Raw genomic sequence first — 25,616 nt, forward strand, 5'->3', positions numbered from 1 at the left:
CGTGGAGAGGCTGTGTGAATTCCCCGAGGTCACCCACCCTTCCCGCTCCCTGGGGAAGTGAATCCGACAGGAAGGTGACCAGCCGGCGGCGGCGGCGGCGGCGGCGGCGGCGGAGGGCTGGGTGGTGAATCTGGGGTGAGCCACCCCAGACTTCCGCTTGGGGCGCGCCCTTAGGGTTCCCCGGGGTCTTCCATGGTGCGCCTCACCCTCCTGGGAGGTGGGCAGGGGGGTTACATCAGCCTCTGACTCAGAGACGCCCCGCTCTCGTTTCTCCCACCTGCGATCACAGGCTCTTAGGGGGTTTCCAACCCGGGGCGGGGAGTCTCCGGTGTGGGAGTGACGGGTGTCCCTGGAGCGCAGGGGAGAGGGGCCGGACTTTCATAGCCTGTGCTCGCCCGGAAGGAGCCCGGGGAACGGGAGAACGGAAGGCGGTCTAGGGGGACGGGGTGAAGGTGGCCTGATCGGAGCAGGGAGTCAGCGTGTGCCCCACGCTCCCCTTTGGCACACCCCGCCGCCCCCCACCAGCCCCGCAGCCCTCCCGCCGCGTTGCAGCCCTTGGACCACCCTTTGCCCTTAAAAAGGCTGCGGAGCGCGCCTCCTCCCCCGGGAGCGAGACCCGGCAGGCCCGGCGCTGAGCGTGCCCCCGCCTGCCCGCCCCGGCCCGTGCATCCTCCCCCGGCGCCCGCCAGCCGCCCCGGCCGCCGCAGCCCCGCGGAGCCGCAGCCGCCGCCGTGCGCCCCCGGAGCCCGCCCCCGACTCCGCCCGGGTGGCCTCTGTCCCGGCCTCTAGGGGCGCCCCCTCCACGTGCGGGTCTGCCGGGCTGCACGCCGCCGGCTCCAAGAAAGAAGGTGGGTGCCCAGGGGCTGGGGCGAGAGGGGGCGGGAGGTCGGTGGAGAGGGGAGGGTGGGCCACGCCGATCCCTCGGACCCCTGGCCCCCGACTCTCTCCAGCGCGCTTTCACTTCAATGGCTGTGGAATTAAAAATAAGGTCCTTGGGGTGCGGCAACCTTCTGCAGCCGGCACAGCGCGCCACGCAAAGTAAACTGTCCAGCCCGGGTGCTGCCTTCATGGTGGGAGGGGGGGGGGAGTGAGAAGGGGAGCGGGGTTTCCACCTACCCACTATCCACCTGGGACCCCGGACCCTGCAGAATTGACAAAAGACAGGCCTTCCGAAAATCACACTCATCTTCCACGGGGAGCATGGAGGCTCTCTCTACCTATCTATCATCTGTCTGTCTAATCAATCTATTATCCTTTGTCTCGTTTTCTGGTCTGTCTGCCTTCCTTGTTTTCTTTGTTTGTTTGTTTGTTTGTTTGTTTGTTTCTGCCTACCCCCCTTATCCCTCCGTCTCACTTTTGTTCCTGCGTTTTCTCTGGAGGACAAGAGGAGGCAGGCAGCTGGGCTGCACCCCAGCAGGCACTTCTGCAGGTGGCCTTGCCTCTTGTTCTGGTCTCAAAGATGCCCTTTCACGGCTGAAGTTCGCTGCTCGGCTCCACAAGTAGCAGCTTGCTGCCGATGAGAAATTCAGTAAAAATGAAGGCGCGGGAAGATAGGGTAGGAATGTGGGAAAACCAGATTGTCTAATTTTAGCCTGGGTTTGTTGTGAGGGAATCACACCATCTGTTGCCTCAATGCGAAGTGTTTTTGATTGCCCAGGTAAGAAAAGAAAAGACCTTTATGTGTGATTGCTCATGGACTCGCCTTAAAAGAAAGGTTGTTTTCTTTATGGACAAAACGTTTTTAAATGACTAAACTCCAAGTCATAGCATTTTAGAAATTGTAAAGCTCTTAACGTCAAACCGCTCAATACCCTGTTATGAGTTTGTCTGTGAAGGTGATATCTGAATTGTCTCCTCACTGGGGAATAAATATTTAGGTGAGAAGAAATGCTGAGTAAAGGCTACGGAGAGTTTAGCTCACGTGTTCTTAAGAGTTTTATTTCATATTGGTGTCGCAGCAGTATCAAGGATGTGTCCTGGGGTAGTGGCTAAAAGTTTAAAGTTAGAAAGATCTAGATTTCTGTCTGTGCTCTACCATCTAACTCGCTGTGTGCTTTCTGGCAAGTTGCCTAGCTTCTCGGATCCCGGGTTTCCTCGTTTCTAAATGGGATTGCTGACAGGGCGGAGACAACACAAGAATAGTAGTTAACACAGAATACACCACCCAGTAAGCATATAATAAGCAGTACTTGAGGCTGATGAGGAGGAAGGGGGTAGTTAAGACTGATATACCCACAGCAGGGCACTGCCCCAGCAGGGGGTTTGAATATTCGAGTATCTGCACAGGGAGGAGCAAGCATTATTATATCACTGGCATCCTTCTGGTCATAAAAACATTAGGAGCTACTTCTGAACTTCTGAATTGATTCAAACAAATAAAAATCTGTCCTGTGCCTATTCAGAATTGCATTGTGTATTTCGAGGTACTCTGAGGCTTACAATTATGAGCAATTTCAAATAAACACCAAACCGGTGTGACCCTGGTGGATTAATTATTGCTTATTATTATTAAAAACAGTGTTTCTCAAAGGTCACTATAGTCCCTGGCTTGATCTTGATTTAGATAGGTGGAGGGAGGAACTAGACCTCATGTTTCACTGAGCTGTTTCAACTCAAAAGGGTGAGCCACAGACTGGCATCACATAGAGTTGGTGATGCATGCAGGGTCCACCGAGACCTGCTGGATAGAACCTGCGTGTTCATGAGATCCGGAAGGGATTCCTGGGCACTTTCGGTTTGATCAGCCCTTTCTTAGGAATTTGAGTGCACCGATGTTGTTTTTTTAAACAGGCCATGTTTTAATCCATGAAAACACGGATTTCTCATAAGCTGTCTTTACCTAGCCAAGTGAAAAAGATTTGTTATCACGTACATGACTGATTTTGATTTAAGATCTTTAGATAGCCAGGTGACATATTATCATTCACTTTCTGTTTACAAGTAACAGAGAGCCCAGCCAATGTGGCTCAGTGGTTGAGCCAGTCAACCCATGAATCAAGAGGTCATAGGTTCGGTTCCCGGTCAGAGCTTATGTCTAGGTTGTGGGCTCTATCCCCAGTAGGGGGTGCGGAGGAGGCAGCTAACTGGTGTTTCTCTCTTATCATTGATGTTTCTATCTCTCTCCCTCTCCCTTCCTCTTTCCTAAGATCAATAAAAACATACTTAAAACTAACAGAGAGCTAATATTTTCAGTTCTGCCAAAACTGCTTTCCAGTGTTCCTCTTACCCCCTTGAGACTGCTTAGCTGAAATAGACACTATTTTGCTATATTTTTATTTTTGTTTTTTCATACTGGAAGATGTCATTAATATTTATAGGAGGAATATAATAATGCATAAAGATTTTAATGGCATCCTTTTAAAATCAGCTTTATTAAGGTATAATTTTCGTACAACAAAATGTATTCAATGGTACATTTAAAATCTGTGTGTTTTATTGTATGCAAATTATACTTAATAAAATGGATTCTTTTTAAAGGTATCATCAAGGATTGCCATGACTTGTTGCAGGTTACTAGAATAGTTCAGAGAAGGTCAAGAAAAGTCAGTAGAGAGGGAAAATGAAGGTTGACGCATTGGGCAGGCACAGAAAATAAAAAGCCAAGTGCTCTTGGGAGAAATGAAAGATAAATTTAGAAGGCTTGAGACCCTTGGCATAATACTTTCTTGTCTTTAAAATTAAGATGTGGAATTTAATACCTGGGGTACTGAGAATGCTGCAGATTTTTTTTCAAGATGAGGCCAACATAAAAAAATAAGCATAAAAACATTTTGCTCTGCAGGGTCTCCTTCTCATGTTCTGATCTCTGTCAGCAGACACCTGCATTTGCCACGATGCTCTCAGCCAATGACTTTGCATCTGCTTCTTGGGAGCTCGTGGTCCGCGTGGACCATCCGGATGAAGAGGAGCAGAAGGACGTCACTCTGAGAGTGTCCGGAGACCTGCACATTGGGGGAGTGATGCTCAAGTTAGTAGAACAGATCAGTAAGTTCCTGTTTTGTTCTGGAGTCTCTACATTTGAAACCCTCTCTGTTGCATCACCACTGATCTAAGTTGTCTGATCACCTACATTTTTCTGATCATTTATTTGGTTATGGCCCAGAAAGCAAGCACCCTTCCCCCAAGAAGAAGAGAACTAAGGAGCCCTGCAAGAATCTCAAACTAACCTGCTCCAAACAACCCTTGTAAAAATCTGAGTCCCTGGTGACAAACTAAAGCTTCCGAGTAGATAAAAATGCCATGTTTCCACAGGAATGAGCCCATTCTACCGGTGATATCTAGGGTGACCGCAGGCTTTTTCAAAGGTGCTGGACTCCTGTTAATGCCTGATTGCTCAGTGATAAAGTCAACTTGGTGCTAATTTGTCTTTTCACACATGTCCACCATCTGCTACTCTCTCTTCTGAAACAGAGAAAGAGAAATCCTCAGGGTCTGAGTTTCACATCAGGAGTCAACACGATCAACCTAGAGCTTAATAATGTTCTGTTTGCTTTGTATTTATTTTTATCTTCTAAGGCCATGGGTGTGGGCTCTTCGTTGACACTAGAGAAAGGAAGTTCATTGAATTTTCAAAGTCACGTAACCACCACACAGGTCAAGAAATAGAACATTACTTGTTCCCCCACCCCAGTCCCGTACCTGACCCCTCCTTGTCACTGCCCCGCCAAAGGTAGCCACTAAGTTAAAAAGAGAGAGGGAAAGAGAGAGAAATCAATTTTTACAAAGTAAATAACAACACGGGTGGCTCTTCAGTTAGCAAATTAAACACTGACTATTGACTCCAACATTGATGCGGGAAAACGATTCAACTTGGATGCCAACATTGAAGAAAGGGGCAGTTTCCATGTTGGTGCTAACACTCAGAAAATATTCAGCTCTGATGTCAGTGTAGACACTTTGGAAACTGGGAATATGATGGTTCTGCTAAAAAAGCTGGGCATTACCGAGACGAGTGGCGTGTCAACTTTATACAACTTCCATGCGGGCTCTGATTGGGCGCTGTGGATATTCCCTTGTGATGAGGGGCAAGGGAGAAGGAGGCATGTCTAGTGGAGAAATTATCTTGATTAAACAAAGCAAAGTGCTCCTGGCCTTCCCAGAAGGGACCATCCATGGCACTGGGAGATTGAAGGAAGAGAACTTCAGCATTTCAATATGAACAGAATTTGTGTATTTCTGCTCCTTCCACGGTATTTTTAAGTATCAGTGATAGTAAGATTCAGTCCATTTTCTACCTGTCCTGCCTTAGACTCTTTGAAGAGAAGCCAAAAATTGTTGAGCCTTGGGTTCCACCGGGAGATGGGGCGCTGAAGACCTGCCCTTTGGTTTCCATTTCTGCACACGGTGGGATTGTCTGGAGTGCCCTCCCTCTCGTTTTATATACTTCGCTGTGTTTTCTATCTTTGCAGACATAGCCCAAGACTGGTCAGACTTTGCCCTTTGGTGGGAACAAAAGTGTTGCTGGCTCCTGAAAACGCACTGGACCCTGGACAAATGCGGAGTCCAGGCAGATGCAAAGCTTGTCTTCACCCCTCAGCACAAAATGCTTCGCCTGCGCCTGCCCAACGTGAAGACGGTGAGATTGCGAGTCAGCTTCTCGGCTGTGGTGTTTAAAGCGGTCAGTGATATCTGCAAAGCCCTGAGTGAGTACCCCGGAGGGGCCCCCATACCCTTTGGACTTTTGGCCAAGGAGGGCAGGAAAATGCCGTGTGCTCCCTGCCTGCCTCGAGTGGCTGGCTTTCCAGAGTACTGCCCTCCTTAGGAAGCACTTTTCAAACCCAGTTCTGAGGATGTGAGCCACTGAAGTGGAGTCAATCCCACCGGGACATTATTGAGATACTTCAGATTCATTTCCACAAAGCTTAACACTGCTTCAAAAGAGATTTATACTCAGAAGAAACAAACCCATTACATCCCCCAAATTCATTTCTCTTAGCCAGAGTAAATCATCATTATATTTAAGACAAACAAAAAAAGAGTTCCATTAAATCATTATCACCTTGGAGCCAAATGCACCCTTATTAGTTTTGAGAGGATGGTGGAATAATGTCTTCATTGCTTCTCTAACACTTGTCTCCAATAGCCCTATCCACAAAAACCCTACACAGAAAAGTACACTTAATTATGGATTGAAACAAATGGATACCATTGCCGAAACCGGTTTGGCTCAGTAGATAGAGTGTCAGCCTGCGGGCTGAAAGGTCCCAGGTTCGATTCCAGTCAAGGGCATGTACCTTGGTTGCAGGCACATCCCCAGAAGGGGGTGTGCAAGAGGCAGCTGATCGATGATTCTCATCGATGTTTCTAACTCTCTATCCCTCTCTCTTCCTCTCTGTAAAAAATCAATAAAATATATATTTTTTTAAATGGATACCATACCATAAGTTTAACAGCCGTTAAGGACAGCATCATCCAATCACCCAAACCCTTTCTTTTTTTGTGGGACTTCTTAGTGGTAGCAAACCTTGCCTTGTGAGGGTGTTCTTATTTTATACTAGAGGCCCTGTGCAAGGTTTCGTGCACCATTGGGGTCCCTTAGCCTGGCCCTGTGCTCTCTCACAATCCGGGACCCCTCTGGTTTCAGCCAATCTGGCAGTCCAACATCCCCCAAGGGGTGTAGTAGTGAGTGAAGTGGCAAGTGGCCAGGGAAGAGCTCAAGCCTGGCCCAGTGCCACACCGCTCCTGCTCATCCTGGCCCCACTGTGCCTGCTGCCACTGCCACGGAGGCTGGAGAGGGTTGAGCCACCACAGCTGTGCTCGCCAGCTGTGAGCCTGGCATCTGGCACCAGTCAGCAGAGTGGTGCTCCCACTGTGGGAGCACAATGACCACCAGGGGGCAGCTCCTTCATTGGGTGTCTGCCCCCTAAGGCTCAGTGCGCATCATAGCGACTGGTCAAGCGGTCAACCGGTCGCTTAGAGTTTTATAGAGAGAGATTTTTTTTTTTAAAGGGTATAGGTAAATTCTTTGGTCCCAAGGCTAAGATGCAGCATTTGAAAACAATCTATTAATATACAATGTATACATGAGTGATCTGTCTTCCCCAGGAAGCTATCAACTGCTCATTCATTCCTTCAACAAGCATGTATTAATTAGGCAAGCATTTTGGTGAATGCTAAGGATATGTAAGTCATGAAAAGTAGCCCAAAATCTCTTCCCTCCTGAAGCTTACATTTAAGCTTACAGAAACAGAACATAAATAATAAATGTAAAAAGTAAGATGTTAAAAGGAAATAGTAGGGGAAAAGGAAATAGTATAATAGTATATATAGGCTTGGGAATGCCAGTATTGGGCATTGGAGGCTGGTATGGTATTTAACAGGGTGAAGAGAGAAACCTTTATTTTTATTTATTTATTTATTTATTTATTTATTTATTTATTTATTTGAGCACACCGAGCACAATGCCTGCACACATTAGCTGTTGAATAACGTGAGTGACAAGCGAATGGAACCTCCCATTAAGAAATATAAGTTCTAGCCGAAACCGGTTTGGCTCAGTGGTAGAGCATCGGTCTGTGGACTGAAAGGTCCCAGGTTTGATTCCGGTCAAGGGTTTGTACATTGGTTGCGGGCACATCCCCGGTAGGGGGTATGCAAGAGGCAGCTGGTCGATGTTTCTCTCTCATTGACGTTTCTAGCTCTCTATCTCTCTCCCTTTCTCTCTGTAAAAAATCAATTAAAAAAAAGAAAAGAAAAGAAAAGAAATATGAGTTCCATAGTGCCCCTGCTGCATGGTGAGCAAGTGGCAAACACCAGGCACCTTGTTTTCAGTAACATTCTATTGAGGATTTGAAAATCATTTCTTTTTTGTGGGACTTAATGAATGATTAAATTAGACCAAATTTCACAGTAGACTGGAAACACATCATACCTGGAACCAAACACTTGAGGTTTTGAAGTAAATGGAAACCGTCAGATGTTCTTCTCTTTTCCAGATTATACATCTTCGTGGTGGTTCTAAAAGGCCCAACTGGCATTTCTACTAACCTCTTTCTATCTGATCAATAGAAGGTAGATAAAATTCACCAAAATGATGGGTTTTCCCCCAAGGAAAAGAAAAGGCAAATAATTAGGCTTGGAGATACGGTTTTGTTTGTTTTGATTTGGTGTTTTGTTTTGTTTCTAATGTTTACCACTGGACATCTTGATTCATCTCTGGGTTTTGTGTATAACTTATGCATTTGAAGTGGTCACAGGTGCATGCTGCAACTGATGATCAGACATCCTTGGTTACTGGGGAGAGAATTGAGCTGAACTACCAGCCTCAGCCTCAGCACGAAGCAGCGTTTGAGCTGAGAAGTGGGGGGAATCAGTTCACTTACCTCCGGGAGAGCTGCCCAGAGACTAACATCACCTCCCCTGGCTTTTCCCTGGGATCATAGCAGCTCAGTGCGGTTAATGGCAGTGATAAATGTATTTCATTAATGGAGGGAAATGGGATAATCTTCTTAGTTTCAGTTCTCCAGAAGCAGACCCTGAGATAAGGATTCCAGTGCAAATATCTATTTATTTGGGGGGGGAGGGTAAAGGGGGAGATGGGAAACACTGATTACGAATGGGGATGTGAGACTAGTCAGAGAAGGCCACCAATAAGAGATTGTCCCAGCCGAAACCGGTTTGGCTCAGTGGATAGAGCATCGGTCTGTGGACTGAAAGGTCCCAGGTTCGATTCCGGTCAAGGGCATGTACATTGGTTGCGGGCACATTTCCAATTGGGGGTGTGCAGGAGGCGGCTGGTTGATGATTCTCTCTCATCGATGTTTCTAGCTCTCTGTCCCTCTCCCTTCTTCTCTGTGAAAAATCAATAAAATATATTTTGAAAAATAAAATAAAATAAAATGGAACTGCCTCTCTACTTTAAAAAAAAAAAAAAAAAAAAAAAGAGATTGTCCCAGCAGAGACATGCCTCAGAGCCATCCCACCCAAGGGCCGAGGCAGCTGGGTGTTAACACGCCACGCACCCGTCACCAGGGCTGCTCTTGGAGAGCTTTCATTCTCTGAACTCTGTGGCTCGTTGCGCTGTATCTGGGCAGTGTAGCCTCCTGTGTTCAAAGCAAGCCCATAGGCAGACACATGTCCCAGCTGCCATTAGTAGTCAGAGTGCACTGAAAGGGTGAGGCCAAGAAGAGGTGGACAGGTGCCAAGGCTGTCTGCCACCGGGATGAAAGCAGCAGCTGGGCATCGGGTAAGAAAAGGGCCCTCTGGATCTGTGATCCATGAAGAAAAAGGTGGGGCCCTCGGCTGTTGTTTAAAAAACTGAATAAAAAGATAAGGAGGGAGAGAGAGGGAGGGCAGAGGGGAGAAAGAAAGGGGGGAAAGAAGGAAGGAAGCAACGAAAGGAGGGAGGGGAAATTGGTGATAAGTAGGTGACATAAGAATAGCAAAATTCTGGTTGAGGTTGGGTGATGAATCCATGGATGGACCATTATACTATTCCCTTTGCTTTAGATACATTTGAAATATTTTCACAATAAATCAAAAAACAAAATGGAAATTTTACTAGATTGAATCTCCCTCAACAAGTTGACCTCCCTGTACCCTTATAGGTTTTGGGGGGCGGGGAGTCTCATTCCTTTCTGTTTCTTTAAAAAGGAGTGCAATCTAGTTCTATAACTTCTCCGGAATTTCCTGAGAAATGGTTTCAAGTGCCCAACAGCGTTTTTTTGTTTGTTTGTTTGTTTTGTTTTCAGTTTTTCTTATTTCTTTTTTATTTGTTAGATATTAGAAGACCAGAAGAACTTTCCTTGTTGAAACCTTCTAGTGACTATTTTAAAAAGAAGAAGAAGAAAGACAAGAATAATAAGGAGCCCTTAATTGAAGACGTTTTAAACCTGGAGAGTTCTCCAACAACTTCTGGGCCACCAGGTAAGAACTGTGACAGGTGCTTTGTTGTTTTAATTTATTCTGAAAGCCAAGAGTTTTTTATTTTTTTATTTTTTTTAATCCTCACTCAAGATTATTTTTTTCATTGATTTTTAGACATAGTGGAAGGGATGGAGGAAAGAGGGAGGGGTAGGAGGGAAAGAGAGAAAGAAACAGAGTGAGAGAGAAACATCGATGGGAGAGAGACACATTGATTGGTTGCCTCCCACTCCTGTCCTGGGAATTGAACCGGAGGCCCTTAGGTCCTCGAGCCAACTCTCTAACCACTGAGCAAACCAGCCAGGACAAGAGTTACTTCAATTTTTACATCCCAGGAACTCTCCTCCCCTCTGCTCTTTCTTCTCGTCCCTCCCTTCTCCTTTTTCCTCCAAACAAAGAAGGGCTAAAATTGCAAGAGTCCTATGATGAGGAAAGGATATCCAATTAATTTTAGAACTAACAATTTTTTTTGACAAGATATGCTTTATAGCTCATTATGTTAATTGCATGTATTATGTAGTAGAACTGGCTGTGAATTTGAGGGAGGAAACAGATTATTTGGATCACTCAAATATACTTCTGTTTTCCTAGTGCAATCTTCATGTGATTTTTTTATGAATCCCATTTAAATTTTGCACTGGACATGTAAAGGTAAAAATTCTAGAAAGGCTTCATTCTTTTCTTTTTATATAAAAATATAAGAAGCTGGCTTGTTTCCAACATTTGAGGGTTTGCTTACATAGTATATTCCAGTGCAAAGAATAAAAGGAACTATTTGCATTTTTCATATGCAACATAAAGGCAGATGATATATAGACCATTAATTAGCTGGGTTCTTAAAATTAGCAAGTGCTGCTATTTCTTTAAAGAACTTGCCCAAAATATAGTCTGTTCATACATTCTGTGAGATCTCTGGTTCTCTAATAGCGTGAAAACTCACAGCTAAAGCAGAGGAATTTTGAATTGTTGAGGAGGATGTAGTCTCCCACACTTACGTGGGCTGACTGTGGAAGCTTTTGCAGCCTGTCAGTTCCCAAGTTCTCAGTAGCTAACCCTTCAGGCAAGCGCTTTACCTGTGTATAACTCCTCCCCCATCAGTCATGACTTCTCTGATTATTTTAAATTTACAACTATGTAAATTCAAAACCTATTTCAGTGTCATCAATGTGTACTTATATTTTTCCAGACGTTTCTGCTCCCTGAATCTCATATCCTAGTGTGTGTTCCCCTTTGCCTTACAGTAAGTCCCGGCTTGTACAGTAAAACCATGACTCCCACGTATGACCCCGTCAACGGAACGCCGGTGTCATCCACCATGACGTGGTTCAGCGACAGCCCTTTGACCGAACAAAACTGCAGCATCCTCGCCTTCAGCCAACCCCCACGGTCCCCGGAGGCGCTGGCTGAGATGTACCAGTCTCGGTCTCTGGTCGATAAAACCAAGCTTAACGCAGGGTAAGGATGTGGCTCCGTGTCGCTTCTCTGTGAACTGACACTGGCGTGGTAAGAGAGATGCCACAGTGATGGGGAGAGGTTGTTTATTTTTTAAATTAGAGAGCCCGGGGATTGCACACTGTTAGCAAAAGTCAGGACTGATTGTAGCAACAAAAAGGAAAAAATAAGGCCTTTGGTCATTTCAATACATATAAAGTGTGACGTCCCTTATGTGTTTGGGTAACCCAATGGTTTACCATATGTGAATAGGAATTCTTTCCCCCTGAGGTATGCAAAGTGTATTTTATGGGAAATCGAGCAGTTCCTCAGTGGGTTGGAACCCTGGGTCAGGGGGAGACCCAAGCGGGGACCTGCCCATACTGCCTTGTAGAATGCCGCTTCTCTCCTCAGGCGTTATAGCTCATCATGTTAATGTATTATGTTTCTGATGAATTAGAAACCTTGTAGAACTTAGTAGAGCAAGTCCTTCAGTTTCGCTTCAAGTGGGCTCAGAAGACACACTCAAACTACGTCTCAGACCACTGATTCTTTTCACTCCCCATTGTTCACCAAATAAAATCAGCTTTGTGGGCAGCATTCCACTGCCTGTGCTATCTGGCCCAGCACTGTCTTCCTGTCCTACTGTGTACCCCGCCCCCATGGTGCACCCCAGGACTCTCCTCCTCTCCTGCTTTCCAGTCAGCCCCTGCTTATCCTTTAAGGCCCAGTCACACACTCTCTCCTTTGTAGATGTCACCATTCAAGATGGGTCACTTCTCTGTAGCTCTGTTCTCATACTTGGCTTGCCCAGCGTCACTCTCTTCCTTTATTAGGAGGCGTGGTCTCTCCCCCTGGACCAAGACCTTTGGGCTGGAGATTGCATCTTGGGGGCTAATTTAATAAAAGTTCAAGACATTTTCATTCAGTGTTACATTCATGCCCACTTGGTTTTGTGGTTAATGTTTAATCTCCATCCCTCCACCTCTCACCATTACCCATTGTGTGTGTAGGACTAAACTATCTAGTATAGGTGCCACTGGCCACATGTGGATATTTACATCTAAGTTTGAATTTAATTAAAATTGAAATGTGGCACTAGCCACATGTAAATCTTCAGTAGCCACATGTGGCTAGTGGCTACTCTATTGGACAGGGCCATACAGAATGTTGTTGTAAATACAGAAAGTTCTAGACAATTAGATAGAGCCAGCTTTGGGTCAGACCACCTGGTGTAAGGGAGAGGCTGTGCGGGCAGTCACCTGGGGTAGAGGAGAGGCCGTGCGGGCAGTCACCTGGGGTAGGGGAGAGGCCGTGCGGGCAGTCACCTGGTGTAGGGGAGAGGCCGTGCGGGCAGTCACCTGGGGTAGGGGAGAGGCCGTGCGGGCAGTCACCTGGGGTAGGGGAGAGGCCGTGCGGGCAGTAACCTGGGGTAGGGGAGAGGCCGTGCGGGCAGTCACCTGGTGTAGGGGAGAGGCTGTGCGGGCAGTAACCTGGGGTAGGGGAGAGGCCGTGCGGGCAGTCACCTGGTGTAGGGGAGAGGCCGTGCGGGCAGTCACCTGGGGTAGGGGAGAGGCCGTGCGGGCAGTCACCTGGGGTAGGGGAGAGGCTGTGTGGGCAGTCACCTGGTGTAGGGGAGAGGCTGTGCGGGCAGTCACCTGGGGTAAGGGAGAGGCTGTGCGGGCAGTAACCTGGTGTAGGGGAGAGGCTGTGCGGGCAGTCACCTGGGGTAGGGGAGAGGCTGTGCGGGCAGTCACCTGGGGTAGGGGAGAGGCTGTGCGGGCAGTCACCTGGGGTAGGGGAGAGGCTGTGCGGGCAGTCACCTGGGGTAGGGGAGAGGCTGTGCGGGCAGTCACCTGGGGTAGAGGAGAGGCTGTGCGGGCAGTCAGCAAGTGCAGATTCTCATTCTGGCTCCACCATGAGACGCAGGACCTTCCTTAATTTAGCATATTACTGAATGTCACTGAGACTGCTTTATCATCTATAAAACTGAGAAAGTAAAAACTTCTCAGGCTTTTTCACTGGGTTACTTTAAAGTGTCAACGAGATACGTAAATAAATAAATAAATAAATAAATAATATATAAATATATATATACACACAGATACATAGCATTGGGAAAGCTGTAAGATAAAATATAGATATAAGCTAGTTTCAAGTCCTCTCCCTTACTGGTTTTTGGTCATATTACTCCGATTTTGTTCAAGGAGATATGTGTATGCATGTGTATATGATGTAAGTATATATAACATACATTACAGGATGCATATATTACATATAACATGGATAACATGTAAACATATTCTATAACGCTGTAACATACATGTATAAAGCTGATCGGCTTTTGTAACATCCTGCTGTTTTGCAGTTGGCTGGACTCCTCGCGTTCCCTCATGGAGCAGGGCATCCAGGAGGATGAGCAGCTGCTGTTACGATTTAAATACTACACCTTCTTTGACTTGAATCCCAAAGTAAGATACTCTTTCTCTATTCTCTGTCTTTTTGAAAATGTGAATCCATGGAAGTATACAATTGAATCATTTAGTCGTCAAAGTTAGGATTAACATGTGTAATCTTCTGTTTGCCTCTTCCGAGTTAGACCAGTAAATGCATTCTGCTCTCTGATTTGCATTTTTGGGTTCCAGTGAGCTTGGTCAGCTGCTGCAACTGTGTGAGAGTCCCTGGGGGTATTCGTGCCCAGCAGGAGTGTGCTGCCCCTCTCCCTTCAAAGGAGTGAAGGAACAAGAAGAGAGCTATTCAGGGAGCCGGAGGGCTCAGGGTTTGGGAAGGAGGCGTTGTCAGGGTCTAGGTAAAATGCAGGTTCTCATGAGTAAACCAGGACCCCATGATGGCGCACAGCAGACTCCTCACGGGGGTGCTAAAAAGTCTTTGGCCATGAGAAAGAGGGGTCATCTATGTAAACAAAGGTCCACTAGTCACCAGGACCCATGTGAGGTGTGTGTCTCCCACCTGAAGTTCACTAGACAATTGATTCCTCTCCCTGGCCCTGACTGGCCCTTTTGTGCAGGTGTGAGTCAGCAGATACATGGCCAAATGTAGAAAATATAAACGGGTCACTGCTTCTCTGAGTGCACAGGGCGATTCATCGTACTGTTCCCGTCCAGCTTGGTGTTTGGTGCTGCTCTATCCATGTCCTTACCGCCAGGCACGTGTTCGACGGGCTTGCTTTAGGCCACCTGTCCCATGCAGACCCTTTCTCACCCACAGCAGTGTCACCGCCCCTGGTGGCACAGCCTTCCCCTCCGTCATTTCCTCCATGAACAGGCCATCCTCACTCAGAGATTACAAAAGTGTTCTCTTCATGTTTCCTCCAAATAGGTTTAGTGGTTACGTTTAGATTTTTTATAAGTCGTTTGAGATATAATTCACATACCATACATTTCACCCATTTACTCGGTACAGGTGAGTGGTTTTTAGTATATTCACTGAGTTGTGCAACTATCACCCCCGTCTCATTTCAGAACCCCTTCGCCATCCTAACAAGAAACTCATTATCCACTGGGAGCCACTCTCCTTCCCTCCCAACCCCCTGCCATAGGCAAGCACCAGTCAATCTTCTTTCTGTCCCTATGGATTTGCCTATCCTGGACATTTCCTATAAATGGGGTTGTATAATATGTGGTACTTTGTGAGTAGTTTCTTTCTTTAGCATAATATTTTAAAGGTCAATTTATATTGTGCCATGTACCGGTATTCGTTTCTTTTTATTGTCAAACTAGAGGCCTGGTGCATGAAATTCATGCCCTGGGGAGTGGGGAGGGATCCCTCAGCCCAGCCTGCACCCTCTCCAATCTGGGACCCCTAGGGGGATGTCTGACTGCCAGTTTAGGACCGATCCCTGTGATCGTGTCTAAACCGGCAGCAGACATCCCTCTTACAATCCAGAACTGCTGGCTCCCAACCACTCACTTGCCTGCTAGCCTGATTGACACCTAACTGCTCCCCTGCTGACCTGATCGCCCCCAACTGCCCTCCCCTGCCGGCCCAGTAACCCCCAACTGCCCTCCCCTGCAGGCCTGGTTGCCCCAACTGCCCTTCCTTGCAGGCCTGGTCTCCCCCCCTCCCCCAATTGCCCTCCCCTGCCAACCATCTTGTGGTGGCCATCTTTGACCACATGGGGGTGGCCATCTTGTGTGAGGGTGTGAGAGTCAATTTGCATATTACCTCTTTATTATATAGGATAATATCCAATTAAATGTATGTGCCACATTTTATTTACCTATTCATCAGTTGATGGACATTTGGAATGGATCTACTTTGGGACTATTATGAATAATGCTGCTAAGAACATTCGTGTACACAGGTTGGGGTTTGGGGGATTTTTTTGTTTGTTTTTGCTTCTTTTCATTGTGGTAAAACATACATAACAATTGCCATTTTAACCATTTTTTTAATTAATTTTTAAAGATTTTCTCCCAGTCAATAGCTTATCTTTACTTGATTTTTAGAGAGGAAGGGAGAGGGAGGGAGAGAGAGAACCATCATGATGAGAGCGAATCATTGATCGGCTGCCTCATGCACATCCCCTACTGGGGATCAGCCCACAACCCAGTCATGTGCCCTTGACTAGAATCGAACTTGGGACCCTTCAGTCTGCAGGCTGATGCTCTATCCACTGAACCACACCAGCTAGGGCCATTTTAACCATTTTTAGGTCCACAATTCAGTGGCATTAAGTACATTTATAATGTTATGAAGCTACCACCATTGTCCATTTCCAGAACATTTTTTATCCTATACAAAAACTCTGCACCCATTAAACAATAACTCCCCATTTAACCCTTCCTCCAGCCCTGTAACCTCTCTGCTACTTCCTACCTCTATGAATTTGCCTATTGTAGGTACTTCATAAAAGTGGAATCACACACTATTTGTCCTTTTGTGTCTGGCTTATTTCAAAGTCTTATAGTTGTAATGTGCATGAGAATTTCATTCCTTCTGAAGGCTGAATTATATCCCATTGTGTGTATATACAATATTGTGTTTACTTATTCATCCATTTCTGGGCATTGGGGTTGGTTATTGTGAATAATGCTATGATGAGCACTGGTGTATAAGTATCTGTCTGAGTCCATCTTTTTCTTTTCTTTCTTTCTTTTTTTTTTTTTTAAGTGACAGTGGCAAGATTTATTCGAGCAAAAAGCTATGGTACATCTTTTTCTTTTCTTTTTTCACTATATACTTACTAATGGAATTGCTGGATCATACTCTATGTTTAACATTTTGAGGAACTACCAAACTATTTCCCATAGAAGCTGCTCCATTTTATAGTCCCACCAGCATGAATAAGGATTCCAATTTCTCCACACCTTCAGTAACATTTGTTATGATCTGTCTTTTGTCTTGGAGCCTAGTGAGTGTGAAGTGGTATCTCATTGTCTGTCTGTAATTAATATTTTTTGGATGATGAGAGATTGGTTTTTTTAATTTGGATTTTTATTTTCCAAATGGCACAGCATTGTTAACACTATAGTGTTGAATTATTTATTCTCCTGCTGCTATAAAATGCCATTTTATTTTATATTGAACTTATATACATATATAGGTCTGTTTCTAGATACTGTGTTATTGACATTTTGTCTAACACTATATGAATACGACACCATTTTAGTTGCTGCAGCTTTATAATATGTTTTAATGTCTGGGAGGATAGGTGTCTTCCCAATATTATTTTGTTTTTTGTTCTTTTCAAAATGTTCTTCATGATATTTGAACACTAGAGGCCCGATGCACGAAACTCGTGCAAGGGGCTTGGCCCTCACAGCCCAGGCTGCCTTGTGGCCCCTGTGGTCCTGCGGCCCCACCCACTGGTCAGTCAGGAAGGTCATTCCACCATCCAGTCTAATTATTATATAGAATGTTAGCTCTTTATTATATAGAATTGGGGTTTTTTCCAGCTTAACTTAAAAATTAGCTAGTATAAAGTTATCCCTAACAGCCCTGGCTGGTATGGCTAAGTTGGTTGGGCATCGTCCTGTCCTGTGCATGGTTCAATTTCTAGTGAGGGCACATGCCCAGGGTTTTGGGCTTAATTTCCAGTGAGGGATATGCAGGAAGCAGCCAATCAATGTTACGCTCTGACATTGATATTTCTCTCTCTCCCTCTGACTTTCTCTCTCTTAAAATCAATAAAATGAATAAAAATCCCTATCAGATTTTGATTAGATTGCACTGAGTTTGCAGATCGCGTGGGGAATCCCTTCTCCTTTTATTGGTTATCACAGAAACTAATTTTACTATCTGCTTTTCATACCAATAGGAATGTGATAAAAGGGAGGTGAAGTAATGGAATCTTAAGATGGGTTAGTAGTTGGGTCCCTTGAAGAAACTCTGGGAAATATTTTGAGAAAATTCTAAATTCAGAAGTAAAACGAGCTGGGGCAGTGTGTCCCTTTAGTTGCATGAACTAAAGTTTAGTGCATCTGCCTAACAAGGAATGGCCTGTCATTCCAGAATCTTCTATTGTGGAATATGAATGCGCCCCCTACATCACCACCACCCACACACACATAACTTTTTCTTCCTCTAGTACGATGCTGTCCGAATAAACCAGCTCTATGAACAAGCCAGGTGGGCCATTGTCTTAGAAGAAATTGACTGCACAGAGGAAGAAATGTTGATCTTTGCAGCACTGCAGGTATGGGAACTTCAGAACCTTCTCTGTGGAAGGAGACAAAGCAAGTTTGTTTTGCTCAAGTTTCATTGTATTCATACTGGCCTTTTCTTGGAAGAAAGCACTAAAAATGAGGGTAGTGATTAAAATTTTAAATACTCCTTGTACACACACACGTGTATAACTTATATAAAGTATCAGTCTTGCAATTCTTCCCTCTTCCCCAATACAAACTCAGCCAGTGATGGAGAAGAGCTGAGTCTGAACATGACCAGCTTTGGATCTCAGAATTATTCAGATTAAAATGTCATTTTCTCTGCACAGGAGGGAGATCTCTGTGGAGATGTTTGGTATTACAGGAGAATTGTCTCCCAAAAAAGAACTGGCCAACGGATTTATTGTGCTTCTACCATTTCTAAAACCTGTTTCTTTGCAGTATCACATCAGCAAATTGTCGTCGTCCGCTGAAATACAGGACTTCACAAGTGAGTCTGAGGTCGATGAAGTGGAAGCAGCACTTTCTAATTTGGAAGTGACCCTAGAAGGTGGAAAAGCCGACAATGCTTTGGTATGAACTTTTCTGATAACTCCGAATTGTAGCTTTGTTCTGACTGACCAATGTAGGTGACATTTTGTTTTTTATCAGAAATAAGAGAATATTTTGTCTAAATTTGAGGAAAGAAAACATGCTGGTCATCTGACCAGCTTAAACCTAGCTAGAACTGACCAGCTTTCCCAGGTCAGCTCTGTCAGCTCTGTAAATGTTCTCATTACACTAATGACAGTACTATCACATCACATGTCTTCTTTGGGATGAGTTGGCCTGGGAGAGGAGAACGACTGCAGAGGACTCCATTTCACTACATGGAACATGGAATTGGTTCCTTAAGTCTAGAAAGAACCCTCAGTCTATTGTATGGGGTACCTGTGGAAATACAGAAAATGCCTTACAGGTAACAAAACCTTGTTATCTATTTACCTTAAGGGCAGGGAACTTTTTTTTTTTTTTGGCCAAGGGCCATTTGGATATTTACAACATTATTCACAGGCCATACAAAATTATTAACTTAAAAATTAGCCCGCTACATTTGGTCAAACATTTACCCCTAATGGCTTGGCAGCACCAGACCAAGTGATTTCATGGGCCAGATGGTCCCCACCCCTAATTACCTTTCCACTGGACAAGGCTGACCGAAGTGAGGGCCTTTTTCTGGAACACGATAAAAATTTCCTGAACTCCTTGGACTTTAGTAAAACAGCTTTTGCTCCTAACCCATGAAATGTGACCCAATGTCAGCTTTATCTTTGGAATGCCCCTGCAGCTGGATGCATTGGTTGGGTGCCACACTTTTGTTTAACTTCTTTAATCATGGGAGTGGCTTAATCACATTGATTCAGAGAGGTGGATCCATTGTAATTAGATTTTTTTAAAGTAATTGATAAAAATGAGTCACTGTGTTCTTATGTATTTAGTATGTGTTCGCTGATGATTAAATTCCTTAAAATGGGGAACTGGTTCATGTAAAACTAAATACCTGAAATGAACTCAAAGCCAAGGCACTGTAGAGAGTCAGAGCCTCCACTCATGTATAGGAGACAGCCGCCCCATGAAATTGGAGTTCTTTTTTGTCTACTTCCAGTACTAAGTACATACAAAAGGAAAGTGTTCCTTCCTAGAATAGATGAAAGTTTCCCTCCTCCCGCCCTCAAGATATTTTCTGTCAAGGCTTTCTGATGTCAAACAATAGGCTTTTCAGTTTGAAAAGCACCAACCTACCGCTGTAGAATGAACTTTGAGCCAGGTACCTTTCCAGCGTTTAATCAGTAAACAGGTGTACCTAGGGCTACTCACTCTGATGCCCAAGTTGTAAAATACTTTTGTTTGTACGTAAAAATAGTTGTTTCTAATTCAAGTGTTTCACTGGAATGGTAGGCACAGAGCATGCTTGGTCAAATTTTTAATCTCTTTTTCTCATTTGTGTGATATGTGACATATACTAGTACAGAAAAATGAAAAACAAAAATGTACAGCCTATCAAAGGAGTATTAAATTATCTCCTAAGTCACCACCAAACCAATAACCAGAACTTGGCCAGCCACCACAGAAGCCCTGCATGTGCTCCATCCCACTCCCAACCCTGCCCCACCCCATTCCCCACCCTAAGGCAACTACTGGATGTGTGGCTAGTGTGACTGAGGAACTGAGTTGTCATTTTATATCAGTGGTTCTCAACCTTCCTAATGCTGCAACCCCTTAATACAGTTCCTCATGTTGTGGTGACCCCCAACCATAAAATTATTTTCGTTGCTACTTCATAACTGTAATTATGCTGCTGTTAATGAATCCTAATGTAAATATCTGTGTTTTCCAATGGTCTTAGGCAACCCGTGTGAGTCATTCGACCCCCAAAGGGGTCGAGACCCACAAGTTGAGAATCGCTGTTTTATATCATTGTATATAATTAATTCAAGTTTAAATGGCTACATGTGGTGAGTGGCTATAGTGTTGGGCAGTGCAGGTATAAAGTATCAGCACCACGTGTCTAATCACTGCTTATGAAGTATTATCTGTGTTTTCTTAGGAGGACATCACTGATATCCCTAAACTTGCAGATAATCTCAAATTATTTAGGTAAGTCATCCTTAAAGGGACAAGGGATTACTCATAACAAAGCCTTATAGGTAAAGAGTCCAGGAGTTTAAATTGAAGATCCTCTAAGCAGATTCATGGTTGAAAGATAAGAGCGTGAGCTTTGGCATCAGACAGACAATGGGCCGATACTGGCTCCACAGCACATGCTCCCTGGGTGACCTTGGGGGCTGTCCTTTTGTCTCTGAGCCTCAGTTTCCTGATCTATAAAATGAGGATATACCTCCTCCTGAGTTTGTTGAGAAGATTAAATAACACATATGAAACACTGAGCATGGGGCCTGGCTCTTAGTACATGGTGTTGTAAACATGGCCAGGATCAGGCAGAACGAACATGTATGTCAGACTGGAGTTTCTGTGACCGTCCATCTGGGAGGCTCAACTCTGACACCATTTCCCTGTTCTTTCACAGTTTGAAAAGCAGTTGTCACTAGAACTTGGATCTCGGGCTTATAGAGGGATATTACTTATTATAGAGGGATATTATTTATACCCAGTCACCTCATGTCAATCAGAAACTGTTAAAAAGGCAGAGAAGTTTTTATTTCATGGGGAGAAAAAGGACTGACATATTTGTGATGGTGCCAAGGTGCGTTAGGATGAAAGGGAAAAGGTCCCTTTGAAGTTCTATCAGTTACTGTGTCACTTTATGGTTTGTTGACTTTTAACAAACCAACACTTCACTGGGTCATTGGCTTGAAAGGAAACCAGTTGCTTTTGGTAATACAGAATGCAAAGAAAGACTTAGAAAGAATGAAAATGAATCAATCAGGTATAAATGAGAAAAAGGAACCCAAAGGTTTGTCCCTGGGTTTCTACAGCAAGCATGTCAAACTCAAAGGCTAACATGGGCCACATAAACAAGGTTTAAGTTTATGTGGGCTACAAAAAAAAACAAAAGCTTTGATTTTTATAGAAACGTAGGTTTATTTCAATAGAGACATGCTGAATACAATGGGATGAAATAAATGAGTAATTGTTAACGTAAAATAATAGATCATTTTAATAAAAAATTAATTTTTTTCTTGAACATTAACTTACCAGACTCTGAATAACTGCACAAATTAATAAGCATAATGCAAATAAACTGATTTTTCTTGTTCTCTATAAGCAAAATATTTCCTGTTGCACACACCAAACAAGTTAGTCCAAGACTAATGATGTGGCAATCGGCTGCTAAAATACTTGGTGCTAGATTAGTTGAGAGAAATGGTGTGCCTGCATGTAAGGAGTGAAAGGGAAATAAATGCCACACAATTATAGTAACCAGTCATTAGTGAACGTTGTAGTTCGTTATTAATAATTATGTGTAACAGGATATTGTAAAAATTAAGTTATGAAATTTTTATTAAAATGTTTCTTACATGCCTTTATATTGGCTGGGTTGCAAAAATATTCGTTGTGGGCCACATGCAGCCCACAGGCCTCAAGTTTGACATGCTTGTTTTACAGGTTGTTTTCTTTTTAAAATGTGGTCTTAGGATGTGGTCTCAAACAAAAGGGTCATTAATAGGTGCAACTATGCATACTGTGATAGACAGAGCTACAGAAAAACAGTAATAATTTGAATCCACAAATACATCTTCATAAATCCTATATAATAAAAGCCTAATATGCTAAGTGTCCAGTCATCCAGTTGTTCATTCAACCAATCAAAGCTTTATATATATAAAGCTTTATATATATATAAAGCCCACCACCCACAACCCCTCCCTATGGCCAGTCCCACCCCCAATTGTCCCCCCAACCCCAATTGGGGGCAAGGCTTGCCGGCCAATCACCCACAGACCTTCTGTCCCCAGCCAGCTCAGCCCTGATCAGGCCCCTATCGGGGCAACCTCCCATCATCTCTTCATACCAACAGGCCCAGCCCCAATTGGCCCTGATTAAGGTCGGGCCAGCCAGACCCCACCTATACACAAATTCGTGCATTAGGCCACTAGTATGTTAATAATATGCTAAGGCTGCTCAACCTTCACTATGTTGTGCACTGACCGCTGCGGGGCAGATGCTCTGACTGGTAGGTTAGCTAGCTGCTGGGGTCCAGCCGACAGGGACTGAGTTAGATGGGCCAGATACTCCCTGAAGTCCTCTCCCCCTCCCCCCTCCCCGAGATCCCTCCCCAGCTAGCCAAACTCCTGCATACCTTCCTGGTCCTGATTGTGCACCAGTGGGTCCCTTGGTCTGACCTTCACCCTCTCACAGTCAAGGACCCCTTGGGGGATGTTGGAAAGCCGGTTTCAGCCCAATCCCACAGGCCAGGCCAAGAGACCCCACTGGTGCACAAATTTGTGCACTGGGCCTCTAGTTATTAATAATTGTTCTACAAAGAAAGTAGGTTGCCCTGTTTTCTGTATAGAGCAATTCCAGTTTTTTAAAAAACCAATAATGATTTCCTCCCAACAGATGTTTTATTTTTTTAAATATATTTTTTCTTGATTTCGGAGAGGAAGAGATAGAAACATCAATGATGAGAGAGGATCATTGATTGGCTGCCTCCTGCATGCCCCACTTTGGGGATTGAGCCCGCAACCCAGGCATATGCCCTGACTAGAAATCGAACCATGACCTCCCGGTTCATAGGTCAATGTTCAACCACTGAGTCATGCTGGCAAGGCCTCCCGGTAGATGTTTTAGGTGAAGGAGAAGACATCCTGGAGTAAAGCCCACATCCACATCACTTTAATGGATTGATATGTTCAGACTCACAAAATCATTCTCATGTTTGGCCAGTGGGCACTTTATCAAAGGTCTCAAGACACTGAATTTAATGTATAATATAGTTCACGAAGAAAGAAGTGAAGGAGGAAGGGAAGAGAGAGGAAGCAAAGAAAAGGGGAGAAGAGAAGGGAGAAAGGAGAATGGAGTTCTGTTCCTAAATGGTGTGTGACCTTGAATAGGTCCTTCATTTCCCTGGGCCTCTTTTCCTTATCAGTAGAAAAGCATTGAACTAACCCTTGGATTTTTTGGTGTGTTTATTGACAGTGAAGTTTTTTGTTTTTTTTCCCCTAAACAAATTCAGTTGAGCTCACTATATAAATAGTGGATTTCAAATTCCAGCAGTCTGGCATTTGACCTAATGCAAATCCCAATGTTACCATAAATACATATGAATGCTGGATAAGATAAAACAAAAGAATTGTAAGTTGAAAAATTGATCTTGCCAAAACCGGTTTGGCTCAGTGGATAGAGCGTCGGCCTGCGGACTGAAAGGTCCCGGGTTCGATTCCGGTCCAGGGCACGTACCTTGGTTGCGGGCACATCCCCAGTGGAGATGTGCAGGAGGCAGCTGGTAGATGTATCTCTCTCATCGACGTTTCTAATTCTCTATCCCTCTCAATTCCTCTTTGTGTAAAAATCAATAAAATATATATTTTTTAAAAATTGATCTTAAGGAGAAACTAAGAAACCCCAACTCCAGGAAATAAAGAGGGACCCTAGATCTACCAATGGAGCCTCAGTCACACAGAGGGAGTTGGTCCATGAACATCGATTCTCTTGTGGCCTCGTGCAGGGATCAAAGATGAGGCTTTAAGGTGGGGTGTGCTTCATGTGAGGCAGGGAGCCAGGACTGAAGGCCCTGCCTAAGGGTAGAAACCTGCAAGGGCTTCCTTCTCTACTTAACAGGGAGTAAAAAAACTACCCATCAACCAAAGGAAGCTGTGAGGAAGTTTATTCTAGCATAGGGTGCTGTGTGGGTTATGAAAAGTCTCTCTCAAGAAATCAGAGCCAAGGTCTGTGCCACACACTTATATAGATCTAAATTTAAATAAGAGAATCCTGAAAAAATTAAATAGAAACTGGATCAGGACCACAGAAATCTATGAAGCCCTAACAAATGTAATTTTAAAAACCTTGTAGGGAAATATCCACAATCTGGCATGCATGGGCCTTCTACAGAAAACAATCACTCTCTTAAAAAAAAAAAAAAAAAAAAAAAAAAAAAAGACTTCCACTAAAAATTACTAACCATTTGAATCAATAAACCACCATAAAGGAAAAACATCAGACCCAGCCAACAACAGGATTAACAGTTTCAATAATTTCAAGTAATGGAACAATCATAAAGAAACCATAAAATGAGTATGTTGAGAATCATTAAGTAAATTAAAAGATAAAAATTATAATGAAGGAGAACAGCAATATTGAAATGAAACCAAATAGAAATTTTAGAAATGAAGAAAACATACAGAGATTTAAAATTGAATAGGTGCATTAACCATCAAGTCTAAAAACACAGCTGAAGAGAGAACTACAGTCAAGTATAATAGAAACGGGAAACATGATGTAAATAAAATGAAAAGAATCAGCTGGGAGTTCCAGAAGAAAATATGGGGAGAACCAAGCACTTAAAAGAGAGTGCTTAAAAATGTTATATAATTATTGAAGATAAAAATCCTTAAATTCAAGAATCGCAGACCCCAATAAAATAAACCAGTGTGAAAGTATTTTAAATCAGATGGCGAAGACAGATTTTCTACAAAGAAAAACAGGTGGGCAGCACACTTCTCATGGCTGGGAGATATCTTGAAAGTGCCAAGAGAAAATAACAGTCAGCCGAGACTGGTTTGGCTCAATGGATAGAGCGTCGGCTTGGGGACTGAAGGGTCCTGGGTTCGATTCCAGTCAAGGGCATGTACCTTGGGTGCAGGCATATCCCCAGTGGGGGATGTGCAAGAGGCAGCTGATCGATGACTCTCTCTCATCGATGTTTCTAACTCTCTATCTCTCTCCTTTCCTCTCTGTACAAAAATCAATAAAATATATTTAAAAAAAAAAAAAAGAAAAGAAAAGAACAGTCAATCTGGAATTTTCTGCCTAACCAATTTTTCAAGATTATACTTTTTTTAAAATCTCTAAGTATAAACCAGACAAGATATAATCCTACTAGTATTATATTTAATAAATATAATACTATTTATATTTAATACATATTTAATAAAAAACAATGATGCCCTGGTTAGGTGGCTCAGTTGGTTAGAGCACTGTCCTATACACCGAAGGTTTAGGATTTGATTCCCAGTCAAGGCACTTGCCTGG

At 44.0% G+C, this 25,616-nt stretch overlaps 1 protein-coding gene across 3 annotated transcripts in view; it reads left to right on the plus strand.

Annotated features, from left to right (window-relative positions):
- Positions 1 to 670: 670 nt before the first annotated feature.
- Positions 671 to 25,616, plus strand: part of FERMT1 (FERM domain containing kindlin 1) — a 35,188-nt gene continuing 10,242 nt past the window's right edge. Inside the window, exons 1-9 of one of the 3 annotated variants that reach the window (XM_084887866.1) lie at positions 671 to 848; positions 3,813 to 3,984; positions 5,409 to 5,642; positions 9,718 to 9,864; positions 11,103 to 11,316; positions 13,661 to 13,763; positions 17,843 to 17,950; positions 18,363 to 18,494; positions 20,509 to 20,558. In XM_084887866.1, the coding sequence (XP_084743992.1) occupies positions 3,834 to 3,984; positions 5,409 to 5,642; positions 9,718 to 9,864; positions 11,103 to 11,316; positions 13,661 to 13,763; positions 17,843 to 17,950; positions 18,363 to 18,494; positions 20,509 to 20,558 (1,139 nt within the window). In that variant the 5' untranslated portion in view covers positions 671 to 848; positions 3,813 to 3,833. Of the gene's footprint in view, positions 849 to 3,812; positions 3,985 to 5,408; positions 5,643 to 9,717; positions 9,865 to 11,102; positions 11,317 to 13,660; positions 13,764 to 17,842; positions 17,951 to 18,362; positions 18,495 to 20,508; positions 20,559 to 25,616 lie in introns of those variants that run through there. The other 2 variants (XM_084887864.1, XM_084887865.1) reach the window with 2 other exon arrangements.

This window comes from Pipistrellus hanaki (genome assembly GCF_964339955.1).
Source record: "Pipistrellus hanaki genome assembly, chromosome: 6".
Lineage (NCBI taxonomy): Eukaryota > Metazoa > Chordata > Mammalia > Chiroptera > Vespertilionidae > Pipistrellus > Pipistrellus hanaki.